At 39.2% G+C, this 13,186-nt stretch overlaps 1 protein-coding gene across 4 annotated transcripts in view; it reads right to left on the bottom strand.

Moving 5' to 3' along the window:
- CHCHD3 (coiled-coil-helix-coiled-coil-helix domain containing 3) overlaps window positions 1–13,186 on the bottom strand; it is a 131,303-nt gene that overhangs the window by 50,702 nt on the left and 67,415 nt on the right. For 3 of the 4 annotated variants that reach the window (XR_008437352.1, XM_053978847.1, XM_053978849.1), the window contains exons 5-6: window positions 3,726–3,740; window positions 2,741–2,824 (exon numbers count right to left, since the gene is read on the bottom strand). Coding sequence is in view for 3 of the 4 variants with exons in the window: in XM_053978847.1 (XP_053834822.1) it covers window positions 2,741–2,824; window positions 3,726–3,740 (99 nt within the window). In the remaining variant the exon portion in view is untranslated. The remainder of the gene's footprint in view (window positions 1–2,740; window positions 2,825–3,725; window positions 3,741–13,186) is intronic. The other variant, XM_053978850.1, reaches the window with a different exon arrangement.

Here is a 13,186-nt window from a genome sequence, read left to right on the forward strand (position 1 = left end):
TGCTTTGTTAAACTCTCTGCTATTGCTCTGTTGCTGTGGAGCATGTAATAACTAATAGCTTATGTGCTATCTTTGACCTAGAAACACTGGCAGCTGTTCAGGGAATTGCTGGGTTTTGGGGAAGTATCAAAAGGTTTTTAGCACATAAACCAAATTTATGAACAGTTATTCCCCCTGAGAATAGAATTGTTGATGTTTTACTATCGCAGCTGTCACTTGTGCACAGTTATTTTGTCCTGTATTAATACCCTGTAAAGGTTGAGCATCTTCCCTCAGTCACTGAAATATTTTATAATTGACAGGCTTCATCTGGCACTGAATATGGATAATTTTCTCCATAAGGAGCACACTGTGCTGACACTAATCTGTTCTGTTGTCATCTCCCTTTATTATCAACGTCTGCATTGTTTTTTCAGCAGCACTGAAGAACACAAATACGAAGCTTCTAATTGAAAAGGCTAAATAATCAAAAAGCCAATTAATCATCGAGATGAGCTCTGACACTCCATGATGCAACAGGCAGAAATACCACATAGGCATAACTGAAGTGTTTTTAAAGTGTGCTTATTTGATGTGGGGATGATCTGAGATTGTAATTAGCATTCTTTGTCACAGGTGACAGACTCGGATTGAACATTTCTTCATCCTGACATGAATTCTCCGAGCTCCACTTGCTCCCACCCCACCTCCTGTTCCAAAATCCCCTCTGCTGAGCAGCCCAAGCTCTGTCTCTGTGCACCTTCCACTGAAATCAGGACAAGTTGAGGAACAACAAACCAGCCTCTTTCCATGCTCTGTCATTTCCAGACCTTCTTTTTTTTAAAAGGTCTATTTCCATCCCAATTTTCAAAATTCCCAGCACAGAAGCTCCCAGGAAGGTGGGATTGCAGGAGCTGTGACCCCTCTGCTTGTCCAGGTTTTCACTCTGAAATCTCCACCTCTCTGAAGAAATTCCATGTCAGGTTTGGAACACAGAGTTCGCTCCTCTCAGAGCTGGAACAGCACTTTTTTTGTGTGGGAGAGAGATGAAAATTTACCTTGATGACAAAGTGGATGACAACTTGGAAAAGCAGAGGATTTTACCTCACAAATAAGGAGTCAGAATGAGAAGACAAGGCTTGGTACCACAGAAACTCCACTCTGAACGCAGAGCAAACATCACCCGTGGTATAAAACAAGGAATTCAGGGATTTCCAATCCAAGCAGAGAAACAGAATTTCCTATTTCACATCCCCTGGGGGTGGCACTCCAGCAGAACTCAAATAAAGTTATTTAAAGTTCATTATCTCCCTTGCACAGCACAAAAATGTATTTACACACATTGAAGTCTTCTCTAACAGGAGCAAGTGAAGCCACTGTGCCAGTGATCTACATGAATGCAAAAAATGACCAAGAAAAACATCTAAAAAAGATATGAAAGGTAAAAAAAGGTGAAAGGTTTATCAGACATCTTTTGCCATGAATTATTCCATGCTTAGAGCATAGCTACAACCAACCCAGAAAAATCCAGTTTGGATAAAATCCCACTGAAGCTTTTTCCTCTAACACCAAGCCAGTGACTGGAGAAAAATGAAAGTGTTCTGAGGAGTTTTTTGGTGGAGGATCTTAAATTTTAGATGAAATAGACGAAATAATTTTAATATATGTTTAAATAATGCACTGATTTAGAATCATTAAACTGATTTCCCCTCATCCTTTCAAACTCTTTTTCATTGCCAAGAACAGGGGACTTCATTAATGTCATCTTCACAAAGGGAGGACAAAACACCGACACGGTGTCGGATGTACCCTCCATTTAAAATATTCATTAAGACCAATTACACACCCTGATAATTTATGCAACGTGTTCTTCCTCCTAATCCAGAAAAACAAGGGGTTTTCTTCTGGCCTGCTAAGCTCCATCAATGAATATGGATCTTGTTAATAATTTTCACAACCAACTAACACCAAAAAAAAAAAAAAAAAAAAAAATCGGAATTAATCACCAAAATATAAGCTCAGGAAGAAGGGAGAGGGGTAAAGGAGGCAAATGTATTCAGGCTGGAGGTTACAACCAACCTGGGAGCCAGGAAATGATGACAGCAGTAATTATTTGAAATTAACATCCTATAAAATAATACCCTGTAAAGAATAGGAATGTTAACAGCAATATGTTAAGCCACTGTAAGCAAGTCCCACAGCTTCCCAAGCTGCTCTCTACAGTTTAATTTCAAGTCTGTGATGAGATAAAGACACAGAAGTGCCTTTTAAACATGATATAAACTTGGAATTAAAATTAAACTCTCCATGTACTGATGGAGGAGTCACTAATTCCACCCACTGAAAGCAGAAATTCACTATGTCCCTTCACACTTCACTTTTTTTTTGTTGTTATTTTAATTTAAATTATTTTACTTGGTGACACTTCTTCACTTCCACTGGCTCTTCATCAGCGTTGGTATAAAATAACCTCATTATTTCATTTTTCTGTCTGTAATTACCATGACAGATGAAATCCCACAGCAAATGTGAGAACTTTGTTAGTAAAGGAAACAAATACTCTCCCATCAAACCTTCCACCTTGTCAATATTAAGCCAGAAACAGCAGAAGCAATATAAAAATAACCCCTCTGGCCAGAATTTTAATCTTTATCTCCTTAAAAAAAGTCATCTTGCAAATATAACCAGGAGCAGAAATGAACAGAAATGGGGAAAAAAGGGGAAAAAATGTTCATTAAAAGGGGAAAAAAAAAGGTTTTACCCTCTCTTCCAGCCGAGCCAGCTGCTCTTTGTAGTAGGCATCGTGTTTCTTCAGCTCCCTGTCCTTCTCTTCCAGCTGCCTGGCCTAAAAAAAAAAAGGAACAGAATAATAAAAATACTGAATCAAGGATATTTTCCATAGTTCTGGGCTTTTTCCTCCCCTCCTCAACAGCTCTGCCCGAGTTTGCCCAAATGGATTTGGAACCGTCACCAGAATGCACCAGGCTGCGATTTATTTTTGGGTTTAATTTGAATTAACTTGGCAAATCACTTCTAAACTTAGGAAAACCTAATTCTAAACAGGTGGATATTTGGAAGAACAAAATCCTTTTCTATAATTGCTGAAGAGTGCATCCAAAACTCTCCTGTTCTGTTTAATCAGCAATCACTCCTCTGGAAACTCCCAGATTGGTTCAAGTATTCACTGAGCTGAAAAACTTGACCACAGAATCACTCCCATGTCCAACAATCTAAAATAATATAGAATAATTTAAAATATTTACATTTTCAATCCTAATATGACCTGAGTGTTCTTTTAAGAGATACTGCTCCCAGCAAATCGATGGTTTTGAGTTTTCATCTGCAGTATTTCCCATTTTCAAGGATTAAAAAGACTCATTAAAAATTAGAAAAGCATTTTAAAAACATTTAAAAAGCACACATGCACAGAGGAATTTAGGAAAAATATATAAAGCTGTAAGTCCTGCAGTGTAAATAGCAGATAAGGGATTTTTAACAAGCTATGAAGAATTTAACACCTAAATTATCAATGGAAATATCTTCCAGGTTCAGCATTTTTTAATTAAGTATTTTTAGTGAGTAATAATTATCTAATAAAAGTCATTACAACAATTACACCACATATTGTACAGATGCAAGATTTGATTCCCTTTGTCAAGATCAATTTTTTGGGTTTTTTTAGCAAACACCCAAGGAATACATTAAAAAGTATGGATTTTCCCTTGTTTCCACATTCAACTGCTTACCTTTGTTTCTATGTCCTGAAGCATGTAAAAAATCCAAATTAAATTTATTACATAATGCTGAACAGAAAGAATGCAAAAAAAAAAAAAAAAAAAAAAACCCACATGCATGTCAGGTGTGTCTGGAAAAATACAGGAAACTACTTGGAAATTGTTGGGGTATTTTGTACAACTTCTTCAAAAGTACCCCAAAAAGCCATATTTTGGATGAATCAAAATCTAAAAAAGAAATCCATGGAGCACATGCCCTGTCCACCAGCATTTAAATCAGCCTTGCCTCATTAATTACAGCTTTTCCAGAGCTCATCCCATGAAATACTCCCCAGCCAAATTCCCATGTTTTTTATTGGTCATGGTTTGTTTCTCCTTACAGATAATTCCTGATGACATCCCAGACCCAGTGGTTACAGAACCCCTAAAATTCACTGCAGGTTTTGTGTCCCCCCAAACCACCCTCGCCCAAAAATGGATTCATGGAATGGTTTTGGGTTGGAAGGGATCTCAAAAATCATCTCCTTCCAACCCCAACACCTTCCACTATCCCAGGCTGCTCCATGCCCTGTCCAACCTGGCCTTGGACACTTCCAGGGATCCAGGGGCACCCAAGTTTCTCTAGAAACTTGTGCCAGAACACCTCATATTCCAGATCTAACACTCCATATCTCATATTCCAGATCTAACATTTCATATCTCATATTCCAGATCTCATATTCCAGATCTAACATTCCATATCTAATATTCCATATTTTATATTCCATATCAAATATTTCATATCTCACATTCCAGATTAAATATTCCAGATCTCATATTCCACATCTCATATTCCAGATCTAACATTCCATATCTAATATTCCAGATCTAACATTCCATACTTCATATTCCACATCTCATATTCCATATCTCATATTCCATATCTCATATTCCAGATCTAACATTCCATATCTCATATTCCACATTTCATATTCCATATCTCATATTCCAGATCTAACATTCCATACCTAATATTCCATATTTCATATTCCATATCAAATATTTCATATCTCACATTCCAGATTAAATATTCCAGATCTAACATTCCATATCTCATATTCCAGATCTAACACTCCATATCTCATATTCCATGTATCATATTCCAGATCTCATATTCCAGATCTAACATTCCAGATCTAACATTCTGTATCTCATTTTCCACATCTCATATTCCAGATCTCATATTCCATATATCATAATACCTATCTCATATTCCATATATCACATTCCAGATCTCGTATTCCAGATCTAACATTCCAGATCTCATATTCCATATATCACATTCCATATCTCATATTCCAGATCTAACATTCCAGATCTCATATTCCATATATCACATTCCATATCTCATATTCCAGATCTAACATTCCAGATCTCATATTCCATATCTCATATTCCACATCTCATATTCCATATATCATATTCCAGATCTAACATTCCAGATCTCATATTCCAGATCTCATATGCCACATCTCATATTCCAGATCTAACATTCCATATCTCATATTCCACATCTCATATTCCAGATCTCATATTCCAGATCTGCAAGGCATCTTCATGGGTACCCAATGCAAATATTCCATGTGTAACCATCCCATGATCCCCAAAACAACGAAGATCTCCAGAACATTCCTGTTGTGCAAAACAGGCCAGTGGCACAGAAAAGGTATAATTAATATTCCCTAAAGCTCAGGAGAACTCGGTTAAGGTCTAGTCCTTACAATCCAGTCGTGTTCCCCACGATTCTGTCCGTGAGCTGGAACTAAAACTGACTTTGGAAAGGCAATGGGATGGAATAAAACCCAGGGAGAACCTCCTGACTGAATTCACCCGCCCCATTTCTGACGATTCACGAGGGCACAGCTTTGCAGGGCGTAAAGCACAACGGGTCAAGGGCACAGCAGTGACAGAAGAGACAAAACCCATCCTTATCCTCCAGGATTTAAGCTGAGCTTAAAATTTCTCTAGATACTTGTGCCAGAACACCTCATATTCCAGATCTAACATTCCATATTTCATATTCCAGATCTAACATTAAGCTGAGCTTAAATCCTTTTCCTCTGTCTTGCTGTGATCAGGGAATACAATAACATTTATGGCAAGAATATCCCTCTGAATGGAAGATTTTGCCCTGGGAATTTGATTTTCTTGGGAAGTTGGTTCGTTTTTTGGGTTGATTTTTGGGTTTGGTTCCCTGTCACCCCTCAAAATAACTAATCATCAAACCAGCTGGATTTCACTGCTCTACAGTGACACTGCTCATTGCACTGATCTGTCACTGATAAAGGAGAAATACTGTAAATAAAATACTAAATAATCTGTTTATCCAAAGGCTTGCTTCCCTGTGTTGTGAAAGTAACTGGAAGATTTGGTTGGCAAGAATGAAACTCGGAAAAAAGAGTTTCTTCCACCCCTGACACTTGTACAGTAACACAGACACAGTAAAGTTCAAATGAATAAATAAAAAATAAAATTATTCATTTATACAGGAGACTATAAATATGCCAATAGAGGAGAACTGAGTGCCAAAATAAAAACCTGTAAAGTAATATTATATTTATGGGCCTGCAGCAACAAGATCCCCGTGAATGTCAATGAGCTGCAAGAAAATAATTAAGAATAGCCATGTTTTCAATTAGCTGAATGTTGCACTTCAGGTGTAAATGAGACACTGGAACAGGTTGGTTGTTTCTTCATGAAAAGCTCTGACAAACAAAACCTTTGCTTGGGTGTTTTCTAAAGCACAGCATCAAAAAGCCACCTTTGCTTCCCAAAGCACCCAAATTTAATACCCAAAACAGATCACTAATATAAAATACAGGTTTTTCACAATCACAGGCAAATTGGACCAACCAATTAAAGGCCAACCTGGGTTTTGTTTTCAAAGGTAGCACCTGGATTTGGCACAGCACTGATAGGAGTTGCCATCACTGGGAAAATGGATTTCTTCTCTACGAAAAAATTCCAGGAATCACCTTGTACCTGACTGCAGGGACACCTGCAGAGCCATCCTCTGACAAAACCAAGCCCTGCTCACACTGCATACAACAAAAACGCATTTATTTTGTCCTCTGTGAGGCAGAACAGAGCTACAGCTGAAAAGTTATGTTTAATAATTAAATTTTAAAACTAAAAAAAAGGAATCTACTGCTGGATGGAACCAGATTCCAAGTGTGTGTGGCCATGAATTGTGATCATTTAAGGAGTGGATTAAAAAAATCATTATCAGGTGGTTTAATGTAGGTCTGTAGGCAGATTTCAGACTTAACTCCTGAAGCCTTTGGCAGTCCAAGGTTTGGAGCTGCCCCTCAGCACAAACTCCAAGAATTCCTTTTAAATTATCACTACGCACAAAATCATCCCTGAGCACAAAAAAATCATGTGGACACATCACTTGAAAAGAGGGATGTTCATTTCCACTTGTGAAGGTGGAGAATTGTTAGGAATTGGAAATGGCAGCACCAATAATGCATCATAAAACGGAGTCTTTGACAAGTGTAATTAAAACAAGCCTTTGTAATTACCACTAAATGTGCTACAGTACATTTTCTAAAAATAATGAAGTCCTAAAAGAGTGAGTCGAGCAGATAAAAAAGATCACATTGAGAGGAGGAGGCTAATGGAGAAAATTAAAAAATTGGATTTATGAACAAGTAAGGATCTAGTGTAGAACAGAAGATGTGACAAGAAGCTTCATTAACTGAATCTCATTATAGACCAAAGGAGAAAAACACAAATGTACAAATGCCAAGAAAAGAGATACAGATTCCAATCCTAATGTGAGTCATGGGAATACGCACAGGAAAAGCCACAGGAACGTCACTCTCCACCAAGGCAGAAATTCACTGAGGCTGTTGCCCCTGATGCCTTGAGAAGGCTGAGCTGGAGCAGAGGCTGGACAGAGCTAAAGAATAAAACAGGGATTTATTCCAAGGATCTCCTGCATGGATCCACCTTGGGCAGCACCAGAGCCCAGCCAGGGCTGCACCCAAGAGGAACCAAAATGGTCCCAAAATGCACGAGCGCTCCCGGGGGCTCTCACTGGGATCAGCTCTGCTCCATTTGCACCTTGCAGTTCATTGTCCCATTCCAGCTTTAGCCCAGGCACTCCCATCCTGCTTGTTTTTCTCTCTCCAGCCCACGCTGTTTGTGCTCCTGGGCCTGAGCTTTGGATCATTTGTCCTTGGTGCCCAGCTGGAGCAGGAATTGTTTTGTCTCCCTGCTCTGTGCAGAGAGCTCGCCATCCCATAATGTGAGGCTCAGACCCACACACTAAAGCAGCTCAGAATCTGGAAAATATAAAAAGCTAAACCTGAGGCATCAGCACAACAAGAGCTTCTATTATGCCAGAATAAAAAGCTGTACAAGGAAAATCTCAGAATCCCTCAGGCTGGAAAAGCTCTCCAAGATCATGAAAGCCAAGCTGTGCCCAATCCCCACCTCGTCCCCATCCCAGAGCCCTGGGTGCCACCTCCAGGCATTCCTTGGACACCTCCAGGGATGGGCACTCCAAACCTCCCTGGGCAGCATCCAGGGGACATTGGAGGAGGAGGTGGAAGATTTTTAGGGAGAGCAGACAGACCCAGAGAGATCCCAGAGGTTTCTGCTCCAACAGGACCAAGGAAGAGGCCACAGCTGGGACTCCAGGGCCGTATCCAGCTGGGGTTTGAGAACTTCCCAGCCTGGAGACAGAAAAGCTCTGCTGAGCCTTCTCCATCTGCAAGGTCCCTCAGACCCTGTGCAAGGAGGAGAAGCAGCAGGAGGGAAGTTCTGAGTCACCACTCACTCACTTGAGAGGACCCTGGGCTCTTCCAGCTTGATTTATTTTATGATCCTACCCCAAACCGAGGGCAGAAAAATCACACATTTCTACCAAGTGACCAGAAATGAGCAATTACAGAATCCCAGCCTGGTTTGGGGTGGAAGAGACTTACAAGCTGATCTCATTCCAACTCCTTCCACAAGCCCAGGTTGCTCCCAACCCTGTCCAACCCATCCTTGTACAATATCAGCACTAAAGAAAAGCTGCCACTTCTCACCAAACTCCGAGTGAACCATCTGGTTTGCTCAGCTCCAAAACAACAGACTCTGAAGACTTTATTTCCTTGCAAATAAAAATTAAAATACACTCATGACTATTCTAGTGATTAGCAACAGGCAGAAAAGCCTCGTGTTTTCCATCCAACCGTGGTTCAAAGGAAAAAGAGACGCTGAAAAAATCTGAATTACATCTCTGCATGTCACTGGGAATGAAAGAGAGGCATGACTTATTCCTGAAACTCTATCCATGCTTTTCAGTCAGCCAACACAGTCCAAGGAGATCAAACATTTTAAAGACTATCTGTACTGCTGCCAGGTATTTGTAGCAATTCAAATATTGTCTCTAACCGTGGCTGACAGCTTCTGATGTTTCAGTCAGATGTCAAATATGTAGTTTTTCACTAAACTGAAAGAAGCAGACTGCTCCCCATGAGCCCAAGTGGATAAAACAGAGCAAGAGGACCGTTATCCTGTAAAATTCAGGGAAAAAAAATCTGTCAGTAAACTGATTTAGGACTCTGTTATACATCTATCTTTGTTCTTACACTGCTGTTGTAGCAAATCATGAATATTTTTGCCATTTTTTACCGTGTTCAGAATTGATATTAATGATGATTTTGCAGAAATACTTTTCAATTCCTAAATTAAACAACAGAAGGGGAAAGTAAAGTTATTGCTAAGCACAGCCAGCCAATATTTGATGCATTTTTAAACAAAAAAAATGATGTAAAATAAAGCAAAACATAAGGAAGCACCGCCCTTCCAAAAATTCACCAAAACCAAGGCAGAGAGAAGAAATTTGCACCTCAGTTGCCTCATACCCAAATATTCAGAGAAAATGTTGAAATTTAAGCTCTCCACCTAGGACTCTTCATTCTTCTGTCTAAACCCTAGCATCATTTATCAACAGTGCTGTGTTACCATCATTTTAAAAGCCCCAGTTCTCGTGCTTTGTAAACTGAAGAGTCAATGGACTGCACATAAAGAGTGAAATAATTCTTAGGGATGCTGCGTTAATGAAAGCAATAAAAATTCACCACCTCACTGAAGCCCCTTCAGAGCCAATCTCATTTGGAATCCCGTTGAAAACCTCCTGTATTTTGTGTTTATTAGAGGCCTCTCAGCATCAGGGGCCGTTCTCCAGAGTTATTTTCCATCTGTGAACATCCCACTTCTATCAAGTGATCCAAACTCTGCATGAATTGGTATCATTCCCTCCCAGCCTCACTGGGAGAGGCTGCCCAATCTGTGATCCTGAGAACCAATTCCCACTGAAGGCAAAAAGTGACGATGCCCAAGGAGGGAAATCCACTTTGGAATAGCAAATAAAAGGACATTTCTTGCTGCTCTGCTATTCAAGGGATTGATTTCTGCTCAAGACAAAGAACTGAGTCACTCGTGATTACATCAGGTGTTTCTCAGTTTGAAAGATACAACACAAGCAGAATCTTTGGATGCTCAAAAAGGCACTAAAAATACAGGTATCTGTTGTCTTAAAGGTATTTTAGCTGTGTTTTGTGGAATTTTGATCTTGTTAAATGGAATTCTTCTATTTAGTAATAGCAAACCATCCAAACTCATTGATTCTGTCTCAAATTATGCAGCCATTTTATTTCCCAGAGATTTTCCTCTTCAGCTGGAGAATAAAAGAACTGTAACCAGCAGATAATTTCCGACTGAAGATGTAACTCAGAAATAAATTCATCTTTAAACAGAATATTTGACTTAACAGTGAAATTCAGGGGTTAGCCTCAGCATTGGCAAGGGAAGATAATTTTGCTGGACTTTTAGAATGTCCAACTTTTCCCAAAGACCTTTTGGCATTGAGACACACAAAAAATTAATGTGGTAAGGAAAATATTTACACTAGTGGTGTGTACATATATCAAACTAAACATTTATCCCAATTAATAAATAAGTTTTTAGCTCTGTTTCATTTTTTCCAGCACTCTGAAAACTCAATTCAAACAATTAACAGGACAGTTTGCAGTTCTTCACTTTATATCCATAAAATATTTAACTAAGTGTGAAAATCCTAAGTTAATACCACCTAGTTACCATAACTCTTTAAATTACTACCTACAAACAAAGATCCAGCAAAGCCTTGGGAAAGTGGGAGAACACAGCAGGATTTAATGCTCTTTGTATTTTAATTACTAAATTACAATGCCGGTCTTTCAGCGTTTTCTTTAAAGATTGAACAACTTATTCTGAAATAAAAGCACCAGAGAATTATTACCTTGAGTAGAGCAGCTCTGAAAGGGGCTGAGATTGATTTATGCATTGATTATTGCTGAGCATCTTCCTTTTATATAATCCTATAACACATGTCATTGAATTTCTGTGTCCAACTTCCACTCACTGCACTTTTATTTCTCTTCTCATTTGACTGCAGAGTCTCCAGGGCAGCGCCTGGAACTCACTACACATCTGTGCAGTGTTTAACATAATTGTACTTCAAGCTCTGCTGGTGTTTGTGTTATTCTAACAGAAATAAATAATATTCTAAGCACTGAAAATATTCAAACTGGATGGAAAAAGCTGATTTAATACAAGACAGGAAAGGAAACAAAGACTTGAGTAGTAGAAAAATAAATTACAATTTTTTTTATTTTTTTTTTAATAAGGCCTTGCCCTGTTCAGATGGTAAATGTCTGAGTGTGCCAGGAATTTGGGACTGGGCAACTAAACAAACCCTTAAACTTATGAATGCAATTAAGTAATTGGAGGCAGGAAATACATGGAAGAGAGGGACTGATGCTGACATTTCTATTCCATGCTCTGACATCCCTGTCATGAACATTTGCTGACATAACATTTAAAAGGCTTAACACTGCAGGGATTGTTCCAAAAGCATGGTTCTACCTGGCTCTACTAAAATGTTTATACAGTTCAGTGTAAATTTCTGCCACACTTTGGAAAGAATAAAGCAGCTGTCCAACAGGATATTCAAAAATAATTCAACAGCATCTTATGCACAGAAAAATGTAAAGCAAGTAATAATGAACTTCAATGAAATCCTCAAGGGTTTTATGGAAATTACTGGATTGAAATGGTCGAAAAGATCAAAGCAGAGAAGATCATGGCAGGTAAAATCCCAGAAGGGTTTGGGTTGGAAGGGACCTTGAAGTGCCACCCCTGCCATGGCAGGGACACCTCCCACTATCCCAGAGTGCTCCAAGCCCCGTCCAGCCTGGCCTTGGGCACTGCCAGGGATGGATCCAATGAGGATGAGTGGAAAATAACGTGGAGGCAAAAGTCAGCACCAGCCAAGTGAAGCTTTTTTACCCTGACTACAAAGCCCCAGAGAGAAACTTGATATTCCTGCAGGAAAAGCCAAGGAAAACTTGTCCCGTATGTTAAAACAGCAAAATAAAAACAGGAGGAGATTTAGGAAGAAAAGGAGCAGACAGCACCACACTGAGATCACAGTATTTAATATAAATAAAATTCAGATCCTCCCAGAGCTCTGGTCACTCTCAGTATATTTATATTCTGGTCACTGCAAAGGAAAGTTTTGGAAAAGAAAAAGCTGGAGATACATAAAGACCAAACCCCTGAGAAGAGCTCTGTGTACAGGAGAGAGGTACACAAAATAATTAAATGTTCAGAGAAGGTGAGCCAGGCTCTCCTATTTACTCTCTCTCATAATACAAGACTGAGGAAATATTCAGTGAACAGTGAAATTGAAAAGCAACAAATTTGAAACCAATTAAATGCATAATTAACCTGCAGAACTCATTGCCACAAGTTATCAGCGAAGCCCATCGCTCAGCAAAACCTGGAAAGTTGAGATGTTTGTATTACCTCTGAAAACATCCACACTTTTACCTTTAAGCTACCTCAAACTCTGGATTCCTTGAAGCATTAACCCTCCTTTAACAATATAATATTATTATAAAACAATTAACTACACTGAGATCTGTCATGTGTCAATTACTCGGGATCATAAGCAGAAGGAAACTCCAAGGAACTATTTTATTTCTGGTGGTGTCTGACAAAAACCCTGATTTGAGTCCTAAATTTCAGTCCCTTTCAGCTGCTGTTTTTACACAGCCAGGTAAACAAAGTAAGTTTAAAATCGACCTTGCCAGCTTTTTATACCACACTCAAGATGAGAATTTATATGGGGGTGACAGATCCTCACCCAGAGCTTTGTGCAGAGCTGCCTCTCCTTGTTTGGGGCAACAGCTAAAGGGGGTGAGGAACTGCTGTTAAATGGAACTCAAGGTATAAAACAACAGAATTTCATCAGCAGGGAAAATAAGAATTAATGAGGAATTTAATACTGCTGAGCCACAAACCCCAACTGGATCCAATGGCTTGAGCAAGTCTCTGCTCAGTGAATTTCCCAAAATCAGCCTCATCGTCCTGAACAGAGAAATCCAGGCAGA

Source organism: Vidua macroura, chromosome 5, assembly GCF_024509145.1.
Source record: "Vidua macroura isolate BioBank_ID:100142 chromosome 5, ASM2450914v1, whole genome shotgun sequence".
Lineage (NCBI taxonomy): Eukaryota > Metazoa > Chordata > Aves > Passeriformes > Viduidae > Vidua > Vidua macroura.